We start from the raw sequence: 27875 nt of genomic DNA, 5'->3' as shown, positions 1-27875 counted from the left end.
GCAGAAGAAAATCGCCAAATTAATCAGAAGAATTTGGTTGCCATATAGAATATCCAAAAAGCACCACAACTCTCTTAATCACTAGCCAGACTTGTATCTTCGTGTACTTGTTTGGCAGTTACTATTAAGAATAATTATTCCATGTAAACAATAAATCGAGAAGTAAATGTATCGAAACCTCTCAAGGACCCTCTAGTGATGGATCACAAGAGAGATTCCCATCTACCAGGAAGGCAGCACCACCATCGAAGTTCAACTTAGCATCAGCTACCACCAACTTCTTACTAGAGACTTCAACAAGGGGATTCATCTTTCCAAAGAAATAAAGATTCCTACTAACATTGATTGGTAAAAACGAACAAATGTAGAGACTATATTTATGTATGTATATTACAAGTAGCACTAAGAGTACACAGATGAGACATTCATGTTCATACCATTTCTCAATAGCATCATTTTGATCAGTGGCCTTAGGTGCTAAACCATCTACAACCTTACGAGCATCTTCGTCAGTATTTTCCTTTGAAAACAAAAATAGGCAACTGTCAGAAACAAAGATGTATACTAATATAGCAACTTGGTAGTCAAGCCAAATCAACAGAGATGAAGACAAAATCTATAACTTCAATTATATGACTTCTTCATTAATGGATTCACATAAATACAATCACCACTACAATGTTGGCACACACCTTTACATGGAAACTTTAACGTTTGCAAGGGCTCTCTTGATAAGCTATACTCCCCTGGAAAATGCATTTTACTCAACAACCAACATCCTGTTGGTTCTTGCGTTGAAAAGGATGGTAGCAAATTCAGGACTTCACGATAATCTTCATGCTTTCCCAGTAAATCTAATATTATTGAACCTATGGATGCATCTGGTTTCACATTTCTCTCTTTCATTTTGTGAAGAAGTTCCACCACTTTTAAAGTCTCATTATTCTGCAAGAAACCAGACATAAGCGTATTGAAAGTGACCAAATCTGGCGCAACACCATTTTGCTCCATATCTGAGAAACATTTACTTGCCATTTCTAACTTTCCTTCCTTACAAAATCCATGCATTATAATGTTATATGTAATAACATCTGGAACAAAGCCATTACTATGTAATCTGTTGAACATTTCCCAAGCAATATTGAGTCTCCCTGTTTTGCACAACCCATTAATGAGACAATTGAAAGTTGCGGTGTCAGGTTGAATGTTTCGATTTATTAAAGTATAGAACAGTTCAACAGCCTCCAAAACACAACCATTTTTGCAATAACCATCAATAAGAATACTATACGTAAATAAGTTGGGAGGCAAATTACTAAGTTGCATCTTACCAAATAGCATTTTTGCATGTCTGACATTACCGTTCCTAAAAAGCCCAGATAGCAAGGTATTATAAGCAAAAACATTTGGCCTAACTCCCTCGGAAGTCATTTCCTCAAAAAGATTCAAGGCTTCATCAATTTTTCGATTCTTGCAACACCATTTGATCAGAGTATTGTAGCTAACTACATCAGGTGTGCATCCCATACTCAACATTGAGGCTAAAACTACCTTGGCATCATCTATTTTATTTGTCAAGCATAAACCATCCATCAAAATATTGTAGCTAAAAACATCAGGCTTACACCCCATACTTGCCATGGAATCAAATAGCCTTCTAGCATCATCAATTTGACTTGCCAAGCAAAAACCACTCAAAAGTGTGTTATAAGTTATTGTGTCGGGACAAACACCTCTATTAATCATTAGTTGGAACAACCCATTGGCTTCGTCCATCTTTCAATTGATACAGAACTTATCAATTACCACGTTAAATGTCACAACATTAGGTTTTACAGCTTCCTCCAACATCTCTATAAACAAAGTTTTAGCCTCCTCCCAATTAGATGTATTACACAAACCATAAATTAGAGTGGTGTAAGTAATCACGTCTGGATTAATGCCCTTACTTCTAAGTAAAAATTTTTTAGGTTTTAGGGTTTATGGGTAAAATAATGATTTTACCCTTACTTCTAAGTAAAAATTTAGACGACAGTTAGCCCATGAGTGAATGATTGAGTTTTTCATCTATCGTGGATATAATTTTGAATTTGGACAGAAACTTGGGTAGAAAATTGTCCTTTTCCCTATATTTAATAAATAAAACTATATGTACAAATAATTTTATTAATTTATTTATATATAATGATGTGATATTATGTGATTAAATAATTAAATTGTTCATTTTTTATTTTATTTCAACATTATTCAATCAGAAAAAGGACAATTTTTCACCAAAGTTTTAGTCAAAATTCAAAATCATATTCATGGCAGATATAAAATCCAAATAGCTATTCATAGGCTAACTATAATCTAAATTTTTAGTTAGAGATAGGGGTCAAATCATTATTTTATCCATAAATCATAAAACCTAAAAACTGTATATCATTCCACCCTCAGTTTAAAAAACTCACATTTACCCCCATGATTAAACTTTAAATAATTCACTTTTCCCCCTTTTGAGGTTTAATCTCTAATGGCTTAGGAAACCGATTGGAGATCAAGAAAAAGTGTAGGTCTTCTTTGGCTACAAAGGATAATGAAAAACGACCCTTCGTTGTCCAGATCTAAACGACGAAGCGTCGTTTAGATCTGTTAGAAGAGACGAAGAAGGATGCTTCGTCATCCTTCGTCTCATTGTCTAGACATGACGAAAGATGATGCTTTGTCATCCTTCGTCTCTTCTTATAGATCTGGACGATGCTTCATTGTCCAGATCTAGATGATAAAAGGTCGTCATTCATAAAAATTATATTATTGATTAATTATATTTTAACCCCATAACTCTAATAGAAAATTAATAGAAGTTGAATGATGAATGAGCATTTGAATTTTGAAAACATTGTGAGTGAGAGTTTGAGGATGGACTAAATCTTAGGTGGGAATAAGTCTTTTGACATTTAATTTATTATGAATAATATTTTACTTTCTCTCGGTTTCTTAAGGGAAACAGAACAAACAAAGTGAGGCAACCTTTAATGTAATCATGCAAACTTCTAATAAATTTTCAATGTGTAAATATAAATAATTGAGAAAAAGAAAGTTAAAAAAAAAATTATCGATTCTCAAATATTTAATGGTAATTGGTAAGCACACTTGTTAACAAATAATCATACTTTTCTTAAATTTTCTGCCATGTAGGTAAGAAAATTAAAGCATTGCATGAATTTCATCTTTGAGGAAATATAATTTTGATTTTTATTCATTATAAAAAACACCTACAATTTACAAGTCATACTTTGTTTTTTTCCCTCTTAAACACGCTTTAGAACTTTTTCCTTTAATTAAAAGACACAAACAAATCATACTATTTAAAAAATTAAAATAAAAAAGAAAATAATGCAAAGTATATCAAGTCTATGGAGGCTTAAGCAATGTAAACACTATGGAGAAGGGTGGATGACTTGTGCTCAAATTGCGTCTAGAATGGTCAACTCATGATCAAGTAACGCCCAAAAAAAAAAGAAAAGAAAAGAAAAGTCATCAAAGAAGAAAAAGAATCAATACCGAAGAAGAACATAAAAAGCCATTGAAGAAGAAGAATCATCCACATGGTGAGATAAAGTGTCACTATACTAGTGAGATATCAATCTTGGGCAGAACAAAAATCCAAACTCAAACTAGCTCACATCACATCCACCCTAAACTATGAGAGACCATGGTCTCAATACTACCAACGCCAATCTCGAAAGGCACTCCCTATTCCAACCTTTCTTTTGTTGTCTTTAGCTGAATTCTAGTAGATTGTTTCCTTGATTCATCCAAGACAAACTTTAGAATCATACTTGACATGTTACTATACTTAGTGAGCACACTCTATAGTCACGTGTAGCTTTCTAAGGTTTAAGACCCAACTTTGCTTCAACTTGGTTCAAAATCATAGGTACACTAGAATATGCAACTCAAAAGACCGAGTTCCAATCTGACATATCTAAACATTGGAATACCTATATTAGGTTGTTGTCAATATGATTTGAAATAAGGTTGGCAACTTGCTTCTTAATGTGAAAGGTAAGCTCATGCTCATGAATACTCAAACTAATAGTTTCAAGACGAAAGACCATGTTGGTTATGTGTTGTTTGTATGTGCAGATGAATGATGGTAAAGATAGAATCCATTGACTCGAAAAATATTAGGTTTAGGATATCTGTTGATTTGACCCATATTTGAGTTTCAAAAAAAATGTCAATAAATATTTTAAATCAAAATCTCTAGCCAGAGTTATACGAAAGATATTTCTGATTAAGTGTTTTGAACATATCAATTGATTATTTGTATAGAATTGAAATTAGGACTTTGACAAACCATGAGCCCGAAATTGATCAAGATTAGATTATGGAAAGATCTTATCTACATGAAATGTATGATTAAAGGTATTACGTTCAATAAAGTGTTTTTTCGTCGTAGTTTAGGGGCTATGACCCATTGTTAAATGTTTATCATAATCGTTGAGTTTTCATATGTATTTCAGATTGTTCAAAAAAAGACTCATGATTATGTCATAGTAAACCTAAAGGGTCACACTAATAAACTAAGCTTTTGAGAGTAAGGAGTATATTATCTGAGATTGGCTAACACCTTTCGAAGGATACTTAACATTAGTATCATATAAAGTGTTATATAGGTACAAAAGTAACATTTTAAAAGTTAAAATGTTTGTGAAGCGGAATTAGAGTAGGTAAGATATATAATTGATATGCATGCATGATTGTAGTTTAAATTAAAAATTTAAAGGACCGATTAATAATTTCATTATTGTTAATTAGCCACCAACATAAAAATGGCTCATTAGTTTATCTTAGATGAACTAAGCTCGTTTGAAACAAACTTTCTATGGCAAAATCAACATTCCTTTCCCTCCTCTCTACCCCTCGGGTTTGGGTGTTTTTGGCTTGGAGGTGCAACTTTTTTGAGATTTTTTAAAGTGAGAGACTCCTTCCATCATCCTACATCTAAAGCAAAGGAGTAGGTAATCTTCTAACCTTCTCATGTATGTTTCCTTTCATGCTTTGATTCTTGCTTTTATGAATATGCATGCCCATTTTGCTTCATTCTTCTTCCCCATTTATTTTTTCACTTTCCATATATGTGGAGATGAAGACGTAAGTGAGCTGAACTAAAATGCCATATGGATGCTTGTCTTTGATACCATCTAAAAATATGAATAAATTGTATTTTTTTGTATATTAAACTATCTATCATAAATTTTATATAAGAAAATACAAATCAAGATAATTATTATACAATAATATAAAAATGGAAAACATATATTTAGAATATCTGTTAACTTAGGAAATAATATATTTAGAATATATTCTAATATATAAAATAATATTTTTTAACAATAAATAATATTTTCTTTTCTTAGTTTTTTAAGGGAAATAAAACAAACAATCATCTAATTTAATTTAATTTATTGTAATCACACAAATTTGTAGTAAGTTTTCAATGTATAAAATTAAAAAGGAATTGAGAGTAAGAAAATTAAAAAAAAGTTATATTGATTCCGAAATATTTAACGCTAATTGGTAAGCAAACTTGTTAACAAAGAATCATGCTTCGCTCAAAATTTCAGCCACATAGACAAAAAAATTAAAGCATTGCCTAAATTTCAACTTAGAGTAAATATAGTTTTGGTTTTTATTCATTATAAAGAACACCTACAATTTTCAAGGGCATATTAATTAAAAGGCCAAAAAGTTTATTCCCACACAAGGCCAGAATAAATTAGAAGTAGTTTAAAAGTGTTGGAATTATAGGGACAAAAATTAGAAGTAGACATCAGAAAAAATATGACTATGGATGTTATTACTGTGTAACCACACCATATCAGAAAAATATGACTGATGCATATCTTGCGTAGAATTGATCCTTCTTTGTACTAATTTTTAAATGTAGATGTTATTGTTGTGTAACTGTTTTCACAAAGATAATTTTGTGATTATCTAAAATAATAATACTATATGTATACATTTTTTTGTATATAAGACATTTCTTTTTTGAAACTACATTTATAAGACATTTTACTGTCAAACATTTCTTTTTCAATATATAGTTTCCCTTCAAATTTTTCTATTACATACATTAATAAGGCACTTCATTTTGCATATTCACAATTAGTAATATATTTAAGGGAAAAAGGACTATTTCCCACCCAACTTTTAGTCTAATCTCAAAATCATAACTATGACACATAGAAAACCCAAACACCCACCCATGAACTAACTACCATCCAAATTTTCAGTTAAAGACAGGGGTAAAATCGTTATTTTACCTATCAATATTAAAACTTTGAAATTGATATTATTTTTCCCCCAGGTTTTAAAAACTAACATTTCAATCCATCCTCAAAGTTTGAAAAGTTTAAATTTCACCTCTAAGGTTTGTTTCCTTCTCCAGCCACCATCATTCTGACTAACGACCGATGCTTTTCATCTTTCTTCCAGATCTGACTATGAAGGACGATGAAGTACAGTCATCTAGACTCGATGATAAAACATCATCCTTCTTTTTGAGTCTTCCCATTCTGGATGACAAGAGTCATCCTTTGTCAAAGAAGACTTTCGTTTCTTCCCATCATCTAACAATTCCCTAAGCCACCGAAAATGAAACTTGGAAAGGGGGAAAAAAGTGAATTTTTCAAAGTTTAATCATAATGGGTGAATGTGAGTTTTCTAAACTAAGGGGTGAAAATGATATATTTTTTAGGTTTTAGGGTTTATGGGTAAAATAATGATTTTACCATTACTTCTAAGTAAAAATTTGGATGATAGTTAGCCCATGAGTGGATATTTGAGTTTTTCATCTATCGTGGATATAATTTTGAATTTAGACTGAAACTTGGGTGGAAAATTGTCCTTTTCCCTATATTTAATAAATAAAACTATATGTACAAATAATTTTATTAATTTATTTATATATAATGATGTGATGTTATGTGATTAAATTGTTTATTTTTTATTTTATTTCAACATTATTCAATCAGGAAAAAGACAATTTTCTACCAAAGTTTTAGTCGAAATTCAAAATCATATTCATGGCAGATATAAAATCCAAATAGCTATTCATAGGCTAACTGTAATGTAAATTTTTAGTTACAGACAGGGGTAAAATCATTATTTTATCCATAAATCCTAAAACCTAAAAACTTTATATCATTCCACCCTCAGTTTAAAAAACTCACATTTACCCCCATGATTAAACTTTAGAAAATTCACTTTTCCCCCTTTTGATGTTTAATTTCTAATGGCTCAGGAAACTGACTGGAGATCAAGAAGAAGTGTAAGTCTTCTCTGGCTACAAAGGATAATGAAAAACGACCCTTTGTTGTCCAAATCTGAATGACAAAGCGTCATTTACATCTGTAAGAAGAGACGATCCATATTTAAAAATAGAAGAACCAACTTTTAGTCTAATCTCAAAATCATACCTATGACACATAGAAAACCCAAACACCCACCCATGAACTAATTATTATATTAAAAGCCAAATTGGTTTTTTTTTTTTCGGTTACAAATTCATGCTTTGGCGGTTGGTGTTTTCTTTAATTTCCTGGTACAAATTTTTGTTGCTAGCTTAACTTTTTTCATAAATCACATGGAGTGTAAAGTGACTTTGGCGCAAAGTGAGCTTGTCGTGAGTTGTTTGAAGTATCTATTCTGATATTTATGGGATGAATCGACCATCATTTATTGATATTAATTAATTATCTCTTTCTCTTTTCTCTCGGCAGATAATTAGATATTTAATAATGCTACTAATTATAATTTATTAGTAATACGTACTAAGATTTTTTGAATTATTAGGGGTTCTTGTTTTGTTTGACCAATATCCAACATTTATTACATTTGTGAGATCCAATCCAACCCTTTTCAACCTAACATTGTTTTGTCATTTAATCTTAGGGAGGACTATTTCCCACCCAACTTTTGATGCGTTCTTAACTGCCACCCACAACAGATGAAAATCCACTTTTCCCACCCATGAGCCATTAATATGAATGATATCTATTTGCATAAGGGTAAAATGTCTGTTTTACCCTTGTTAGATGAAATAACAAAAATACCCATCAATTTAATTTGCAAAATTCATCCCAAAATTGATGTGAGGGTTTTACCTTCACCCCCCTTAGGTTTTAGAAACTAACATTTCACTTTACCTAAAGTTTTAAAACTTTGAAAACTAACATTTTCACCCCCAAACCTAGGGTTTCCATATTTTTCAAAAAATAGCCGCCCCCATAACTTTCAAAACTAGCAATTTCACCCCCATTCTTCAACTTCAGCTGTCGACATCGTCTCTGATGCCTTCATCGGCCTCCTCCTTCTCCTAGTGCGACGAAGAGATCTTCATCTCCTCATCGCACGGTGCAACGAAGAGACGAAGATCTTTTCGTTGCATGATGCGACGAAGAGATAGAGATCTCTTTGTTGCACCACCATGCGACGAAGAGGTCTCTCTTCGTCGCTCCACCCAGACAACGCTTTATCGTCCATATCTGGGCGACGAAGGGTCATCTTTCATCATCCTTTGCAGTCCAAGATAGGAGATCGGTCAAATGCGTCGGTGGTTGCCGGAGAATGAAGCAAACCCTAGGGGTGAAATTAAACTTTTCAAACTTTGAGGATGGGTTAGTTATTAGTTTTTAAAACCTAGAGGGAGAAACAGTAAAATTTTAAAGTTTTAAGGTTTTAAATAGTAAGTGACGATTTTGCCCCTGTCCCTAACTAAAAAATTGGATGGCAGTTTGTTCATGGGTGGGAAAAGTGGATTTCCATCTGCCGTGGGTGGCAATTTAAAAACACATCAAAAGTTGGGTAGGAAATAGTCCTTCTCCCTTTAATCTTATCTATTTTCACATTCTGACTAATCACAAGGAGTTCAGTTTGACATGCTCTTAATGGCAAAATTAAATGTCTTCATCATCTCTTAATAATTACCAATTTAAAGGTATTTTCCTCTTAGTAACTAGGATTAATTATAATAATAACCTCATTTGTTTTAATTGATGTGTTATGCATTTATTCAGCTGTGGAGCTGGGGCTTCCCTTCATCCCTGCATACTCTGAAGCTTCTGGAGATCAAGTTCTTCATGGAGTCAACTATGCTTCTACCGCCGCCGGCATCCTTGACATCACTGGAAGAAACTTCTTAAGAAAACTTCATTTATAAGGAAGAATTCATATGCAGATAATAGAGGAGTTAAATTTTTATAAAGAGTTTGTCCGTATAATGTTTGATCAGGTGGGCCGTATACCGTTTAGTCAACAAATAAGGAACTTCCAAAATACTCTGGATCAAATTATTGGTAATCTTGGGGCAACTGATTTGTCCAGGGCCATCGCAAGATCTATATTCTTTGTAGGGATGGGGAGCAATGACTACTTGAACAACTATCTCATGCCACATTACAATACCAAGAATGAATATAATGCTCAACAATATGCTGATCTTTTGGTTGAACAATACATCCAGCAACTCGCTGTAAGATCTCTTAACCTGGTTTACACACCATAAATCTTTACTTTTAAAACTTTTACCAATCTATATCATGTCTTTTTGATTGATTTTGATTCAACTATATATAGTACCCAACTGAGCCTAACTTATTAGTAAAACTGACGAATTTTTTAATCTAATTATGTGCATGACAAATACAGAGCCTGTACAATATGGGCGCTCGGAAATTTGTACTGGCTGGATTAGGAAGAATGGGCTGCATACCAAGCATCTTAGCTCAAAACCAGCTTGGTGCCTGCTCAGAAGAAGTTAACCAGCTTGTTTTACCTTTCAATACAAATGTGAAGACCATGATCAATAATCTTAATGCCAATCTTCCCGGTTCAAAATTCATTTACATCGATATTGCTAGAATGTTTGTAGATCTGTTAGTCAACTACAGATCCTATGGTATGCATACACTACTTCTATACTTAATATTTTATCATTCAATAAAATTATGTTTACCCATTTTGAATATACAGAATTACTTTTTCTCGTTTTCTTTATATTATCTTCAGCTATTTAAAATATTGATACAAATTTACGTCTTCCTCACTAGTTTGAACTATTTTTTGCACACAGGGTTTAGTGTTATAGATCGTGGATGTTGTGAAATCGGGCGAAACAGAGGACAAATTATGTGTCTTCCATTCCAAACACCATGTCCAAACAGAGATCAGTATGTGTTTTGGGATGCATTTCATCCAACAGAAGCTGTCAACATTTTATTTGGAAAGAAGGCCTTCTCGGGCGACTTAAGCATCGTTTATCCCATGAACATACAGCAATCTTGACATTGGACCCAATTAATAAGAATTTAGAATGAGAGCCATGCCCATGCATGTAGTTGTTTCAGTTTTTAGGCTAAAAGTTATTGTGTTGTGACAAACACCTCTATTAATCATTAGTTGGAACAACCCATTGGCTTCGTCCATCTTTCCATTGATACAGAGCTTATCAATTACCACGCTAAATGTCACCACATCAGGTTTTACACCTTCCTCCAAAATCTCTATAAACAAAGTTTTAGCCTCCTCCCAATTAGATGTATTACACAAACCATAAATTAGAGTGCTGTAAGAAATCACGTTTGGATTAATGCCCTTGGTCTTCATTTCTGAAAACAGTTTCTTTGCCTTGTCTACTAACCCATATTTGCAAAGACCATCAATAATTGTAGTATAGCAAACAATATGAGGCTTACAAATGACACCAAATTCACCATTCCCGTTATTCATTTCTTCAAACAACTGAAGGGCAACAGTGACATTACCAGTTCTACACAACCCAGTAACCAAAGTCCCAACTGTAACCACATCCGGTCTACAACCAACCGAAACCATTTTCCTAGAAAATTCAATGGCCTTCTTAATCTTGCCCGCCATAAAAAGACCATTAATCAGATTGTTAAAAGTCAAAGCGTTTGGGTAAAAACCCCTCCTAAAAATACTCCCAAGAACAACAAAACCATCAGAATCGCGTGCCATTTTGCTTAAGCAATCAATTAAAATATTCAAAATAAAGAAATGCGGCAACAACCCAGCTGAAATGAATCTCGTGTACATCACAAGAAGTTGATCAAAATGTTTTTTCTTAATAAGTGCAGAAAACAAAATACTGAAGGAAGACATAGCAGGAGTTGGGTGCATATGAATCATATAATTGAAGGAATCAAAAGCTTCATTAAGAGAAAAGTTACCTGACCTGCAGTTTACATGAAGGAAATTATAAAGTTGAGAATGGTGCTTAAGAGTGGAGAAGTGTCTGGGTGGTGATTTTTTGTGTTGATTTTGGGAAACTGAAGAAAGAATAGATGAAGATGAAAATCAAACATTGAAAGATGATTTTGAAGAAACAAGTGAAGTTTTAAGAAACATTTTTAGAGGAAATTTGAAAAAAAAAAAACCCTAAATTTTTTTTTGAAACAAATCAGGTCGATTCGGGTTTATCAAAGCATGAACTACATCTTTAAGACATTTTACTGTCAAACATTTCTTTTTCAATATATAGTTTCTCTTCAAATTTCCCTTTGAGCAGCTCTGCAAATTTGCATATTTAAAAACAGAAGAACTAACTGATTAAAAGTCAAAAATTATAAATACATACACCAACACTTTTTGTTCTTGTTCAACTTTAATTTTGATACATAAATATCACAACAAAATATAAGATATGATAATTGTTATCAATGGAATGAAGGAAATATTTTCATTATTAATTAAAAATATATTAATCAAAAGGGAAATTATAAAAAATAGGCAAAAGTAAGGGGGCTTAAGTGAAATTGTCTAAAAAATTCAGATTAAAGCAAAAATGCTCAATATTTGTGAAATGTCTAAACTACCCCTATATATGAACAAGGCAAAATTTCATATTTTCCACTGTGAAACGTCCACTGTCACTGTGCAAATCCAAAGAAAAATAGACTTTTTCCCTACTGTCAACCGTCGCCCACTGTTGTCCCACTGTCAAGCCGATTTTCGTCTATTTTCTGGCTTTCCGACGAGCGAAAATGGTCAAGAAGGTTAGTATATCTTCCGTAATCTTGTTTGAATCAAATTCTTGTTCATATTATTGAGATTTGAGTGAGATTTTGCGGTTTGAAACTTCAGGGTTTCGATTTTAAACAATTCTTAATATGTTTTGATTCTTGGTTGTTTTCGTTGAATTGATTGAGGGGTTTTGTGTTATAGCCTATATAGATTCGATTTATGTTGAAATTGGAAGCCGAAATGACCGATTTTTGGCCGAAAAATCTGTCCGAAGCATTCGGCACTCTAACACTTTCCCATTGTGATGAAGAACACTCCCACTGTGACAGTGGGAGTGGGGGGTTAAGCCGATTTTTTAAAAAATTAGGGATCTGGTCGCAATAGTTTAGTCCACTGTAGGCGTTTCTGAAATTTCCCATGTAACAGTGGGCTGCTGGTGGGTTGGGGTGAAAATTAACTATTTTGAAACTGCAGGGGCAGTAATAGATTCAAAAATTACTTAGGGGCAAGGGATAAATCTTGGACCTGTTTGTAATAGAAATTTTCTCAAGGGGTAAATCGATATTTTTCACATCTAGGGTTTCTCGACTTGTAGTTTTCGAATTTTATATCTGTTTTTTTTGTTTTAAGATTTTTAAATATGTAGTTTTCGAATTTGAGATTAAATTTTTCTATTTTTGTGCCTTTCGAACATATTTTACGATGTAATGATCTCGTATTTTTCAGATTTTCTAAGAATTTTCAGATTATTACCATTCTAGGGTATTTCAACTTTTAGAATTCGAATTTTAGTTCCGTTTTTTCGAATTTCACCGTTTTACGATATATCGACTCGTATTTTTTAGATTTCCAAAGAATTTTTTGATTGTTGTCATTCTAGGGTTTTTCAACTTTTAGAATTCGAATTTCAGTTCCGTTTTTTAGAATTTCACCGTTTTACGATATATCAACTCGTACTTTTCAGATTTTTGAAGAATTTTTTTATTGTTGCCATTCTAGGGTATTTCAACTTTTAGAATTCGAATTTCAGTTCCGTTTTTTAGAATTTCACCGTTTTACGATATATCAACTCCTATTTTTTAGATTTTCGAAGAATTTTTCGATTGTTGCCATTCTAGGGTTTTTCAACTTTTAGAATTTGAATTTCAGTTTTATTTTTTCAAATTTCATCGTTTTACGATAGATTGACTCGTATTTTTCAGATTTCTGAAGAATTTTTCGATTGTTGTTATTCTAGGGTTTTTCAACTTTTAGAATTCGAATTTTAGTTCTCTTTTTTTGAATTTCACCGTTTTACGATATATCGACTCGTATTTGTCAGATTTCTGAAGAATTTTTTAATTGTTGCCATTCTAGGGTATTTCAACTTTTAGAATTTGAATTTCAGTTTCGTTTTTTTGAATTTCACCGTTTTACGATATATCGACTCGTATTTTTTAGATTTCTGAAGAATTTTTCAATTGTTGCCATTCTAACGTATTTTAACTTTTAGAATTCAAATTTCAGTTATGTTTTTTAGAATTTCACCATTTTACTATAGATCGACTCGTATTTTTCAGATTTCTGAAGAATTTTTTGATTGTTGTCATTCTAGGGTATTTCAACTTTTAGAATTCGAATTTCAGTTCCATTTTTTCCGAATTTCACCGTTTTACGATAGATCGACTCATATTTTTCAGATTTTCAAAGAATTTTTCGATTGTTGCAATTCTAGGATTTTTCAACTTTTAGAATTCAAATTTCAGTTCCGTTTTTTAGAATTTCACCGTTTTACGATATATCAACTCGTACTTTTCAGATTTTTGAAGAATTTTTTTATTGTTGCCATTCTAGGGTATTTCAACTTTTAGAATTCGAATTTCAGTTCCGTTTTTTAGAATTTCACCGTTTTACGATATATCAACTCGTACTTTTCAGATTTTTGAAGAATTTTTTTATTGTTGCCATTCTAGGGTATTTCAACTTTTAGAATTCGAATTTCAGTTCCGTTTTTTAGAATTTCACCGTTTTATGATATATCGACTCCTATTTTTTAGATTTTCGAAGAATTTTTCGATTGTTGCCATTCTAGGGTTTTTCAACTTTTAGAATTCGAATTTCAGTTTTATTTTTTCGAATTTAATCTTTTTACGATAGATTGACTCGTATTTTTCAGATTTCTGAAGAATTTTTTGATTGTTGTTATTCTAGGGTTTTTCAACTTTTAGAATTCGAATTTTAGTTCTCTCTTTTTGAATTTCACTGTTTTACGATATATCGACTCGTATTTTTCAGATTTCTGAAGAATTTTTTGATTGTTGCCATTCTAGGGTATTTCAACTTTTAGAATTTGAATTTGAATTTTGTTTTTTTGAATTTCACCGTTTTACGATATATCGACTCGTATTTTTTAGAGGACATGTTTAGGATATCTTCTTCATTTACCCGAGACCAAATTCTCTGGTATATTAGTTCATTCATTTCTATTGCGGCAGCTATATCGATTCTCTGCCAAAAACGAGTTTTGGTTTCGGATTAGCGGGGTTGATGTTCGTTTTAGCCCGTTTGAGTTTGCTTTGGTGATGGGTCTTTCATTTAGTCGACGCATTGATATCTCTTCATATATTCCTTGCTCCTTTAGACATAGGATCAAAGATACGTACTTTCAAGGTTATCCGAAGGTGCAGTATCATGACCTAGAGCTTGTTTTCTTGTCGAGGCCATGAGGGGATGACGATATTGACACTGTCAAGATGGCCTTATTGTATGTTCTTCACATGGTTTTGTTAAGGAATGATCAACAAAAGAAGGTGTCTTCAAAGTATTTACAGTTGGTCAATCATCTGGACAGATTTAAATCCTACCCCTGGGATGTCCTCGTATGGCAGATGACATACGAGTCTATGTCACAGGCGAGTGACAGAGTGTGCTCTGAATTGATGCCTGAGATGCGTAGATACGACCTCTACGGATTTCCTTTCGCATTTCAGGTTAGTTTAAATTTATTGATTATATATATTAATTGGAAAAAATATGAATTGATTTATTTAAATCGTAAATGATTATATTGCAGTATTGGATTATACGATTGGATTGACCTTGTTGATCCCTATGCGTCCCTACGGATGTTCAGGTGGCATACGCGAGACGTCCCTAGTTGGACTCATATAGGTCATATTTTCACTAGTGATCCGGTATGTACTCGTTAATTAATAAGTCGATTAATTCATTATATGTTGCAATTATTTTGACTTACATATCTTTATCATTAGGAGGATGTCACATTCCCTCTTCGTTCATCATTGATTGAGTCGGGTTTACCATGGTATGTTGAGATTCACGAGTACATCGGTTTACCTTATGTTGATTCCTCCTCATCTTCTTCGGTTCCTCTCGTGATCAGAGATAGGCCTTCTCCATACTCAGGACCTTCAGATGTACCCGTCCAGACTTTTGAGACACATGAGGAGCTTATTCAGCCTCCTATTATGGAGCAGCCTATATGTTCCCCTATAGTTCAAAGCCTACAGACAACAGACCATCCTGGAGTAGAGGACCGGTCTACCCATCATGCCACCGAGTAGTGTCCCCCATTCGTATCACCTAGTATTTCTACATTAGATGCTATATTAGCGCACTGGGGTGCTACGATTTTACGTGAGATATCTAGTTTTTGTGATGATATCTCTTCCCAGATGACTCGATTACTTGACGATATGACACGATTATAGGATCGTATGACTCGTCTGGAGGACATCGTCATGCGTACATATCTAGCCCTCGTCGCTCAGGTTGTTAAACCACTTCTAATTTATTACTTATAAAAAATGACAACAGTGTTATTATTCTGACAACTATTATTACATTCGTACAAGAGAGGGGCGACGATATCTGACGACATCCCTCATTGATACCGCAACACCATCCCATCAGTCACACGAGGTCTGTATGACATTTCAAATTTATATTTAATGTTAAATGTCATTATTATATTATAGTATTGTTATATATGAAATGTCACTGATTACGTTATTATTACTATTATCTTAGGGTAGTTGCCAGGAGGAGGCACCGGTTAGCCCTTCTGTTACTGCATCACATGTCTGAGCTGAGGTATGTCACTTATCAATGGAACTTTATTTTTATGATTGTTCGGTTATCGATTAATATAGGGTATATATATTCGTATAAGGTCTTCCTCATAAAGGTTATCCGATCAGATCTCTAGTTACTTCAGATCCTTCACTTGAGGTATGATAATTATTATAGATATTATATTTTATATGAAATATCATCTACCATTTTATTATTTTCATGCATATAGGGAACCGGCATTGATATATTATCGATCGAGGGTTCTCCCCGAACACCTTCCCTGAAAGTTGAGGTTAACTTTTTTTAAAAAATGTCATTGATCGATTTGTCTTTTCAATTATATTGTTTATTTAATGATGTTTTGACTCTTTTTCAGGACGAGCGATTATGGTTACTTGTTGATATCCCGAGCTTGACCAAAAAGATAGTGGATATTGGTTCACAGGAGGAGGACTTCCAAGAGGACGTTTCTAAGGCCATCCATATTGAGGTATATCAATTATACTTAGTATATGAATATTCGTATATATTGGTCACTGAGATGTTCAAAATTACAATTTTTCAGTCCGTCGAGGGAGCACGTGTGGTGGACTTGACCGTGATTCAGGATTCTCTGGCTAAACCTCCTCCTGCATACATGAAGAAGGTAAAATAAATTGATTAATGCTAATTGTTACGTAGGATGGAATGATGAATTAATTGTTTTTTGGGATCATGCAGCTGATTCGTACAGCACATGGCCAGATCATCCAAAAGGGTCCACTGGTTTGCACCCCGTATACAAATCCACTTAAAGGAAGGGCGAAACGATAACTTAGGACCATTCCATCCTTTGCCTCAGAGCGTGAGGAATCTTTCCTCACGTGGTACACCAAAGCTACAGTTTTCGACGCACATGATGTCTACTTCATCGAGTTGAAGTCGAAAGATAGTTTTTAGTGGCTTGTGGTAGAGTTGCGTCAGTGGCTGACCGACGATGTAAGTTGTCTATACTATATAATTTGGTAAAAAGTTTGATATATTTATCAATAACTAACACGTGAACTTGTTTATACCATTTTAGCATGTGGATTCTTTTTTGGCTTTATTACGTCGGTATCAGGACAATTACTGTGCGACTATCTCATAGCATTTGATGACTGCCCACACATTCTTTGGAGGCCATATTGAGATAGCCTGGAAGAGTTGGCAGACCACACCGATTGACAAGTTTGAGTTTTTGGGGCTTTTCACGAGGATGGTTGAGGTAGCGTACACCCTGGGATTATTGTACAAACCATGGGGGATGGTCGATCAGGTATAGTATATATATATATTTCTATTACATTGAATTGGTTGATGACAACGATAATTAACTAAAATTTGTCACTGTTTATAGGTTTACATCCCTATAAACTTCGACAACACACATTGGGTCGCCGAAGTTATAGATTTTCGTGAGTGATCGATTACGGTATACGATTCAGAGGTATCATATTCGGGGAATATGGGGTCTCTTGAGCAGCGCATGCAACCGTATATGACATTTATACCCACGTTATTAGAGGCGATGAGTTTTTGGATAGCTTTTGGGAGGACTCCACGATGTGATTCCCTTGCTTTGTATAGAGTGACGAATGTCCCTCAGCAGGGATTGGGCTCCGGTGACTGCGACGTGTTTATGTTACGTTTTTTTGAGTGTTTGGCGTTGTCATGGAGCGTCGATTCTCCTCGAGACTCGTCTACCTCTATGCGTCGATGTTTAGTGTCGCAGTTGTATTTTCAGTATATCGAGTAGCTCACGGATGTATATTTAGTTAGCTCATTATTTATTTATCGTTCTTCATATGTTCGTATGTATATATTTATTGTATGTGCGTATGTGTACGATGTACTTTATCTGTCATTATATATAGATATGTATTTGATTTCATTCTATATGTAATTTGAGTGATGTTACTATTAAGCATGAGTTGATATATCCTAAAACGATGAAATTCAAAAAAACGAAACTGAAATTTGAATTCTAAAAGTTGAAATGCCCTAGAATGGCAATAATAAAAAATTCTTCAGAAATCTGAAAAATATGAGTCAATATATCGTAAAAAAGTGAAATTCAAAAAAACGAAATTCAAATTCAAATTCTAAAAGTTGAAATACCCTAGAATTGCAACAATCAAAAAATTCTTCAGAAATTTGAAAAAACGAGTCGATATATCGTAAAATAGTGAAATTCAAAAAACGAAACTGAAATTCGAATTGTAAAAGTTCAAAAACCCTAGAATGACAACAATCAAAAAATTCTTCAGAAATCTGAAAAATACGAGTTGATATATCGTAAAACGGTGAAATTCAAAAAATCAAAACTGAAATTCAAATTCTAAAAGTTGAAAAATCCTAGAATGGCAACAATAAAAAAATTCTTTAGAAATCTGAAAAATACGAGTCGATATATCGTAAAACGGTAAAATTCGAAAAAACGGAACTGAAATTCAAATTTTAAAAGTTGAAATACCCTAAAATGACAACAATCAAAAAATTCTTCAAAAATCTGAAAAAATGACTCGATATATCGTAAAACGATGAAATTCAAAAAAATGAAACTGAAATTCGAATTTTAAAAGTTGAAAAACCCTAGAATGACAGCAATCAAAAAATTCTTTGAAAATCTGAAAAATACGAGTCGATATATCGTAAAACGGTGAAATTCGAAAAACAAAACTAAAATTTGAATTCTAAAAGTTGAAAAACCCTAGAATGACAACAATCGAAAAATTCTTCAAAAATCTAAAAAATACGAGTCGATATATCGTAAAATGGTGAAATTTGAAAAACCAAAACTGAAATTCAAATTCTAAAAGTTGAAAAACCCTAGAATGACAACAATCAAAAAATTCTTCAGAGATCTGAAAAATACGAGTCGATATATTGTAAAACGGTAAAATTCGAAAAAACGGAACTGAAATTCAAATTCTAAAAGTTGAAATACCCTAGAATGGCAAGAATCGAAAAATTCTTTGGAAATCTGAAAAACCGAGTCGATATATCGTAAAATGGTGAAATTCAAAAAAACGAAACTGAAATTCGAATTCTAAAAGTTGAAAAACCCTAGAATGACAACAATCGAAAAATTCTTCAGAAATCTGAAAAATATAAATCGAAATATCAAAATGCCCCCTAAATTTTAATAACATTTTGTTTGACCCCTCAATTATCTATTCCTAAAATTTTATTGAGAAATTTATAATGTTTAATATCAAAATACCCCCTAATTTTAATAAAATTTTATTTAACCCCTTCTAGTGAGTGAGGAGGTTTATATAAATGAAGGGAAGGGTAATTTTGTCATTTTAGAAAAAGTCATGGGCATTTTTGCTTAGGAATAGTGAATTTGGGTATTTTTGCTTGAAAATAGTGACTTTGGGCATTTTTGCTTAGTAGGAGGGTATTTTGGTTATTTTTTATAATTTCCCTAATCAAAATTTAACATGAAAACTACCACACTGTTAATCAAGAATCGAAATTTTTCTATCACGTACATTAATAAGGCACTTCATTTTGCATATTCACAATTAGTAATATATTTAAGGGAAAGGACTATTTCCCACCCAACTTTTAGTCTAATCTCAAAATCATACCTATGACATATAGAAAACCCAAATACCCACCCATAAACTAATTACCATCCAAATTTTCATTTAAGGATAGGGGTAAAATCGTTATTTTACCTATAAATCTTAAAACTTTGAAATTGATATCATTTTTCCCCCAGGTTTTAAAAACTAACACTTCAATCTATTCTCAAAGTTTGAAAAGTTTAGATTTTACCTTTAAGATTTGTTTCCTTCTCCAGTCACCATCATTTTGACTAACGGCCGATGTTTTTCATTCATCTTCTAGATCTAACTATGAAAGACGATGAAGTACAACCATCCAGACTCGATGATAAAGCATCATCCTTCTTTTTGAGTCTTCCCGATCTGGATGACACGAGTCATCCTTCATCAAAAAAGACTTTCGTTTCTTCCCATCATCTACCAGTTCCCTAATTCACTGAAAATGAAACGTGGAAAGAGGAAAAAAGTGAATTTTTCAAAGTTTAATCAAGACGGGTGAATGTGAGTTTTCTAAACTAAGGGGTGAAAATGATATAAATTTTTTAGGTTTTAGGGTTTATGGGTAAAATAATAATTTTACTCTTACTTCTAAGTAAAAATTTGGACAATAGTTAGCCTATAAGTGAATATTTAAGTTTTTTATCTGTCATGGATATAATTTTGAATATGGACTAAAACTTGGGTGGAAAATTGTCTATTTCCCTATATTTAATAAATAAAATTATATGTACAAATAATTTTATTAATTTATTTATATATAATGATGTGATATTATGTGATTGGATGATTTAATTGTTGATTTTTTATTTTATTTCAAGATTATTCAATCGAGAAAAAGACCATTTTCTACCAAAGTTTTAGCCAAAATTCAAAATCATATTCATGTCAAATGAAAAACCCAAATAGTTGTCCATAGGCTAACTATAATCTAAATTTTCAGTTAGAGACAAAGGTAAAATCATTATTTTATCTATAAACCCTAAAACCTAAAAACTTTATGTCATTCCACCCTTAGTTTAAAAAACACACATTTACCCCTAAGATTAAACTTCAAAAAATTCACTTTTCCCCCTTTTGAGGTTTCTTGTCTAATGGCTTAGGAAATCGACTGGAGATCAAGAAGAAGTGCAGGTCTTCTCTGGCTACGAAGGATAGCGAAGAAGGACCCTTCGTTGTCCAAATCTGAATGATGAAGCCTCGTCCAAATTTGTAAGAAGAGACAGAGGATGATGTTTTGTCGTCCTTCGTCTCATCGTCTTGACGTGACAAAAGATGACGCTTCGTCATCCTTCGTCTCTTCTTATAGATCTAGACGATACTTTATTGTTCAAATTTGCATAATAAAGGGTCATCCTTCATTGTCCTTCATAACCAGAGATGGAAGATAGATGGAAAATCTTGACCGTCGGTCGGAATGATAGTGGTCAAAGAAAGAAGCAGACCCTAGGGGTGAAATCTAAACTTTTCAAACTTTGAGAATGGGTTGAAGTGTTAGTTTTGAAAACCTAGGGAGAAAATGATAAAATTTTCAAAGTTTTAAGGTTTGTAGATAAATTAACAATTTTACCCTTACCCTAACTAAAAATTTGGATGATAGTTAGTCCTTAGGTGGATGTTTGGATTTTTTAACTATTGTGAGTATAATTTTGATATTAGACTAAAATTTGGGTGAGAAATAATCTTTTTCCCTACTCAATCCTATGGATTAAATTGAAGAAATAAATTAATAATATATATAAAATATTATTTATGTTTAATTATGTAGACAGCAATATGTAAGGATAATAAAAATTCAAGAAAATTTAAAGATACACACAAGAATAAGTTCTTGAAAATGGACGGGCAACACTGGCACATCCCTTCAAACAAGTTTAAACTGCAACTTAAAAGAAGAAACAAGCGTCGCCTGATTTAATTTAGGCCAAAAGACTATTCCCACCCCAAGTTTAGTCTATTCTGAAACATTCATCCACCATATTTTAAAAATTCAAATATCTACTTATTATTCAACTTCTGTTAAAATTTTTTATTAGAGTTAAAGGTAAAAATATCATTTAACCAGTAATATTAAAAAATATAAAAGTTTATATTATTTCCCTCCCTTGATTTAGAAAACTAATAATTTCTCCCGAAATTAAATTTTAAAAACTTATATTTTCCCCCAGGGTTTCAAAATTTTCCTTTTATTCTTCGACAACCGACTTTGGTCAAGCCATCTTCTTTCTCCGCCATCAACGATGGACAATAACACCTCTTTTTCTCCTCTCAACGGCGAAGTCTTCATCCAGATGACAAAGGATTTGCATCTAGGCAAAGTCGAATTCTCTTCGCCTAAATGATTTGTCATTGTCTAGAAGAAGATAAAGGTGATTCATCTTCATCTTTGTTTGGATGAAGGATGACTAGACTTTCCTTCTCCATTTGATGACAATGATAACCTAGAGATGACGAAGACCACGAAGGGAAGATAGTCGAAGATGGATTGCTCAATCACGAAAAGAGAAGGTAGTTAGAAATTATTAACCCTATGGGGCAGAATATAACGTTTCAAAACTCAATCTTAGGAGGAAATTATTAGTTTTACAAACTAATGATAAAAATTATATAAAATTTTATATTATTTAATATTATTGATTAATTTACGTTTTAACCTATAATTCTAATAGAAAATTTCACTAAAAGTTGAATGATGAGTGAGCATTTTAATTTTTAAAACATTGCGGTGAGAGTTTGAGAATGGACTAAATCTTAGGTGGGAATAAGTCTTTTGGCCTTTAATTTATTATGAATAATATTTTATTTTCTCTCGGTTTCTTAAGGGAAACAGAACAAACAAAGTGAGACAACCCTTAATGTAATCATGCAAACTTCTAATAAAATTTTCAATGTGTAAATATAAATAATTGAGAAAAAGAAAATTTTAAAAAAATTATCGATTCTCAAATATTTAATGGTAATTGGTGAGCACACTTGTTAACAAATAATCATACTTTACTTAAATTTTCTGCCACATAGATAAGAAAATTAAAGCATTGCATGAATTTCATCTTTGAGCAAATATAATTTTGATTTTTATTCATTATAAAAGACACCTACAATTTACAAGTCATACTTCGTTTTTTTCCCTCTTAAACGCGCTTTAGCACTTTTTCCTTTAATTAAAAGACACAAACAAATTATACTATTTTAAAAATTAAAATAAAAAAGAAAATAATGCAAAGTATACAAGTCTATGGAAGCTTAAGCAATGTAAACACTATGGAGAAGGGTGGATGACTTGTGCTCAACTTGCATCTAGAATGGTCAACTCATGATCAAGTGACACCAAAAAAAGAAAAAAAAAGTCATCAAAGAAGAAAAAGAATCAATACCGAGGAAGAACATAAAAAGCCATTGAAGAAGAAAATTAAAAAGGAATTGAGAGTAAGAAAATTAAAAAAAAGTTATATAGATTCCAAAATATTTAACGCTAATTGGTAAGCAAACTTGTTAACAAAGAATCATGCTCCGCTCAAAATTTCAGCCACATAGACAAAAAAATTAAAGCATTGCCTAAATTTCAACTTAGAGTAAATATAGTTTTGATTTTTATTCATTATAAAGAACACCTACAATTTTCAAGGGCATATTAATTAAAAGGCCAAAAAGTTTATTCCCACCCAAGGCCAGAATAAATTAGAAGTAGTTTAGAAGTGTTGGAATTATAGGGACAAAAATTAGAAGTAGATATCAGAAAAAATATGACTATGGATGTTATTACTGTGTAACCATATCAGAAAAATATGACTGATGCATATCTTGCGTAGAATTGATCCTTCTTTGTACTAATTTTTAAATGTAGATGTTATTGTTGTGTAACTGTTTTCACAAAGATAATTTTGTGATTATCTGAAACAATAATACTATTTAATGATATACCATCTATGTATCCAAATTATGTACAAAAATTATGTACATATAATATTGCTCTTCATGAAAGGAATACTATTTAATACTAATTTAATTGGTTTACCCTTTCTTTTTTTTTTTTTTGATAGGTTTATTTGGATTATGTTACTTTTAGGTGTTATATACATTTTAATAACGATTTGTTATTCTCTTCTTTCTCTTTTATTTTCTATTGCATTTTAGGGTTATTGAGTATCATGTGATTTAAGTGAATGGATTCTGATTTAGCCTTGCTACTTTGCTAGTATACTTTGTCGAGATTCTGATGGTTCTCCAGTTAGTGCTCCACCACACTTAAGGGATTTGTATGATTGCCATTAACATAATTAGTGTGAAATGTAGCTTTTTCTATTGGTCGATATATGAATAATTGAAGGCACTTTTATCATTTTGTAAATGTGAACTTTATAATTTCTTTTTTATTTTTCTTTTTGGTGTTTGGTGGGAAAAGTTAGTAACTACTTTATAACATCATGCAAAGTGAGAAACTACTTTATAATTTGTTGCACACTAGTGTTGTTGACACCATAATTAATAGTTCCTCATGTAAATTTATAATCTAATTGTTAATGATGCTGAGAAGAGAGAACTCTAGTTTTGACATGAGTCCAAAAGATGAGCTCGAAGCCGAGTGATGTGAACCCGAGCAAAGTTTGGTTAGTACACATGAACCCAAGATAAGTACGAGCCAATCACAAACTTAAAATCAAGAAGTCAGCCAAACCTTAACTCATGTTCCACCGTGCTTGCAAGCCCGAGCCGAGCTTGAGGCTCAATCTTCTGAAAAAGAGCTGGGCCCTGCTCAAGAGAAGTAAATGTATCGAAACCTCTCAAGGAGCCTCTAGTGATGGATCACAAGAGAGATTCCCTTCTACCAGGAAGGCAGCATCATCATACTAGAGACTTCTTACTAGAGACTTCATTAAGGGGATTCATCTCCCCAAAGAAATAAAGATTCCTACTAACATTGATTGGTAAAAACGAACAAATGAAGAGACTATATTTATGTATGTATATTACAAATAGCACTAAGAGTACTCAGATGAGACATTCATGCTCATACCATTTCTCAATAGCATCATTTTGATCAGTGGCCTTAGGTGCTAAACCATCTACAACCTTACGAGCATCTTTGTCAGTATTTTCCTTTGAAAACAAAAATAGGCAACTGTCAGAAACAAAGATGTATACTAATATAGCAACTTGGTAGTCAAGCCAAATCAACATAGACGAAGACAAAATCTATAACTTCAATTATATGACTTCTTCATTAATGGATTCACATAAATACAATCACCACTACAATGTTGGCACACACCCTTACATGGAAACTTTAACGTTTGCCAGGGCTCTCTTGATAAGCTATACTCCCCTGGAAAATGCACTTACTCAACAATCAACATCCTGTTGGCTCTTGGGTTGAAAAGGATGGTAGCAAATTCAGGACTTCACGATAATCTTCATGCTTTCCCAGTAAATCTAATATTATTGAACCTATGGATGCATCTGGTTTCACATTTCTCTCTTTCATTTTGTGAAGAAGTTCCACCACTTTTAAAGTCTCATTATTCTGCAAGAAACCAGACATAAGCGTATTGAAAGTGACCAAATTTGGCGCAACACCATTTTGCTCCATATCTGAGAAACATTTACTTGCCATTTCTAACTTTCCTTCCTTACAAAATCCATGCATTATAATGTTATATGTAATAACATCTGGAACGAAGCCATTACTATGTAATCTGTTGAACATTTCCCAAGCAATATTGATTCTCCCTGTTTTGCACAACCCATTAATGAAACAGTTGAAAGTTGTGATGTTAGGTTGAATGTTTCCATTTATTAAAGTATGGAACAGCTCAACAGCCTCCAAAACACAACCATTTTTGCAATACCCATCAATAAGAATATTATACGTAAATAAATCGGGAAACAAATTACTAAGTTGCATCTTACCAAATAGCTTTTTTGCATGTCTGACATTACCGTTCATAAAAAGCCCAGATAGCAAGGTATTATAAGTAACAACACCTGGCCTAACTCCCTCTGAAGTCATTTCCTCATAAAGATTCAAGGCTTCATCAATTTTTCGATTCTTGCAATACCAATTGATCAGAGTATTATAGCTAACTACATCAGGTGTGCATCCCATACTCAACATTGAGGCTAAAAGTTCCTTGGCATCATCAATTTTATTTGTCAAGCATAAACCCTCCATCAAAATATTGTAGCTAAAAACATCAGGCTTACACCCCACACTTGCCATGGAATCAAATAGCCTTCTAGCATCATCAATTTGACCTGCCAAGCAAAAACCACTCAAAAATCTGTTATAAGTTATTGTGTCGGGACAAACACCTCTATTAATCATTAGTTGGAACAACCCATTGGCTTCGTCCATCTTTCCATTGATACAGAGCTTATCAATTACCACGCTAAATGTCACCACATCAGGTTTTACACCTTCCTCCAACATCTCTATAAACAAAGTTTTAGCCTCCTCCCAAATAGATGTATTACACAAACCATAAATTAAAGTGGTGTAAGTAATCACGTTTGGATTAATGCCCTTGGCCTTCATTTGTGAAAACAGTTTCTTTGCCTGGTCTACTAACCCATATTTGCAAAGACCATCAATAATTGTAGTATAGCAAACAATATCAGGCTTACAAATGACACCAAATTCACCATTCCCGTTATTCATTTCTTCAAACAACTGAAGGGCAACAGTGACATTACCAGTTCTACACAACCCAGTAATCAAAGTCCCAACTGTAACCACATTCGGTCTACAACCAACCGAAACCATTTTCCTAAAAAATTCAATGGCCTTCTCAATCTTGCCCGCCATACAAAGACCATTAATCAGATTGTTAAAAGTCAAAGCGTTTGGGTAAAAACCCCTCCTAAAAATACTCCCAAGAACTACAAAACCATCAGAATCGCGTGCCATTTTGCTTAAGCAATCAATTAAAATATTCAAAATAAAGAAATCCGGCAACAACCCAGCTGAAATGAATCTCGTGTATATCACAAGAAGTTGAACAAAATGTTTTTTCTTAACAAGTGCAGAAAACAAAATACTGAAGGAAGACATAGCAGGAGTTGGGTGCATATGAATCATATAATTGAAGGAATAAAAAGCTTCATCAAGAGAAAAGTTACCTGACCTGCAGTTTACATGAAGGAAATTATAAAGTTGAGAATGGTGCTTAAGAGTGGAGAAGTGTTTGGGTGGTGATTTTGTGTGTTGATTTTGGGAAACTGAAGAAAGAATAGATGAAGATGAAAATCTAACATTGAAAGATGATTTTGAAGAAACAGGTGAAGTTTTAAGAAACATTTTCAGAGGACATTTGAAAAAAAAAAACCCTAAATTTTTTTTTGAAACAAATCAGGTCGATTCGGGTTTATCAAAGCATGAACTACATCTATAAGACATTTTACCGTCAAACATTTCTTTTTCAATATAGAAATATAAGATAAGATAATTGTTAGGCCAAACTGCTATTTCCCACCCAAGGTTTGATGTTTTCTTAAGTTTTCACCCTTTAACTATAGAAATACCAAACACCCACCCATGGCCGGTTAAATTTAACGAAACCCTAACCCCTGAAAATATAATCTCATTTTCCCCCCTAAAAGTTTAAAAACTAACATTTTTTCCCTAAGCTAAGTTCAAAAAGATTGCATTTTTCCCTATAGGGTTTATTTCCAAACCCTTTCACTTTCTCCGGCGCCATCGCTGGCTGTCTTCCCCTCCCGACGGTTTCTCTTCTATCAACAGCCCCCCTCAACTCCACCCCAACCCATCCGGTGCAGAGAAAAGTCGTTTGGGAAAAAAAATCGTCTTCCCAGATGACGACGATTGGGAAGACGAAGAACTTCCTCTTCCCCGACAAAGTTTTTCGTCTTCCACGGCTTCTCCAATCCGATCGAGCGTCCAAATGAGAGGAAAGAGATAGCCGAAAGGAGAGGATGCTTCGGAAGAGAGACGCCGTCGGCAATGGACCGGAGATGTCGCCGGAGATTTCAAAACGAAACCCTAGGGTGAAACTGCGATTTTTTAAAACTTAGGTTGGGGGGAATTTTAGTTTTTAAAGTTTAGGGGGGCAAAATAGATTCTATTTTAGTTTATTTTTAATATTATAGAGAAAATAACGATTTTACCCTTACCACCGTTAGAGTTTTGTTAAATTTAACCAGTCATGGGTGGGTGTTTGG

The 27875-nt window shown here is 33.0% G+C and overlaps 4 protein-coding genes across 7 annotated transcripts; 1 reads left to right on the top strand and 3 right to left on the bottom strand.

Moving 5' to 3' along the window:
• Positions 1-345: 345 nt before the first annotated feature.
• LOC123229128 (pentatricopeptide repeat-containing protein At1g63080, mitochondrial-like) lies at positions 346-1495 on the bottom strand. 3 transcript variants are annotated; one of them, XM_044654739.1, is made up of 3 exons: positions 1332-1494; positions 693-1151; positions 346-520 (listed from the first exon to the last, which is right to left on the bottom strand). In XM_044654739.1, exons 1-3 carry the CDS (start codon positions 1429-1431, stop codon positions 510-512), a joined length of 570 nt encoding a protein of 189 aa, XP_044510674.1. In that variant the 5' UTR covers positions 1432-1494; the 3' UTR covers positions 346-509. The 3 variants fall into 3 exon arrangements, with proteins under 3 accessions (XP_044510674.1, XP_044510675.1, XP_044510673.1); XM_044654740.1 differs by lacking the exon at positions 346-520 and having other exon boundaries at positions 605-1064; positions 1122-1151; positions 1332-1495; XM_044654738.1 differs by lacking the exon at positions 346-520 and having other exon boundaries at positions 605-1151; positions 1332-1495.
• Positions 346-26777, bottom strand: LOC123229121 (pentatricopeptide repeat-containing protein At1g12300, mitochondrial-like). 2 transcript variants are annotated; one of them, XR_006504806.1, is made up of 2 exons: positions 24970-26770; positions 346-519 (listed from the first exon to the last, which is right to left on the bottom strand). XR_006504806.1 is itself a non-coding variant. In XM_044654727.1 (2 exons), the coding sequence occupies exons 1-2, from the start codon at positions 26773-26775 to the stop codon at positions 25048-25050; spliced, it is 1641 nt and encodes a 546-aa protein (XP_044510662.1). In that variant the 5' UTR covers positions 26776-26777; the 3' UTR covers positions 24897-25047. The 2 variants fall into 2 exon arrangements, 1 of the variants encoding a protein (XP_044510662.1); XM_044654727.1 differs by lacking the exon at positions 346-519 and having other exon boundaries at positions 24897-25221; positions 25309-26777.
• Positions 8953-10335, top strand: LOC123228728 (GDSL esterase/lipase At1g71691-like). The gene is made up of 5 exons (XM_044654193.1): positions 8953-8989; positions 9069-9190; positions 9284-9523; positions 9700-9949; positions 10124-10335. The coding sequence occupies exons 1-5, from the start codon at positions 8953-8955 to the stop codon at positions 10333-10335; spliced, it is 861 nt and encodes a 286-aa protein (XP_044510128.1).
• LOC123228727 (pentatricopeptide repeat-containing protein At1g62670, mitochondrial-like) lies at positions 10348-11028 on the bottom strand. Its single transcript, XM_044654192.1, has one exon. The coding sequence runs from the start codon at positions 11026-11028 to the stop codon at positions 10348-10350; it is 681 nt and encodes a 226-aa protein (XP_044510127.1).
• Positions 26778-27875: the final 1098 nt, after the last annotated feature.

Source organism: Mangifera indica, chromosome 11 (genome assembly GCF_011075055.1).
Source record: "Mangifera indica cultivar Alphonso chromosome 11, CATAS_Mindica_2.1, whole genome shotgun sequence".
In the NCBI taxonomy this organism is placed as follows: domain Eukaryota; kingdom Viridiplantae; phylum Streptophyta; class Magnoliopsida; order Sapindales; family Anacardiaceae; genus Mangifera; species Mangifera indica.
This window is presented reverse-complemented; position numbering and strand designations above follow the sequence as displayed.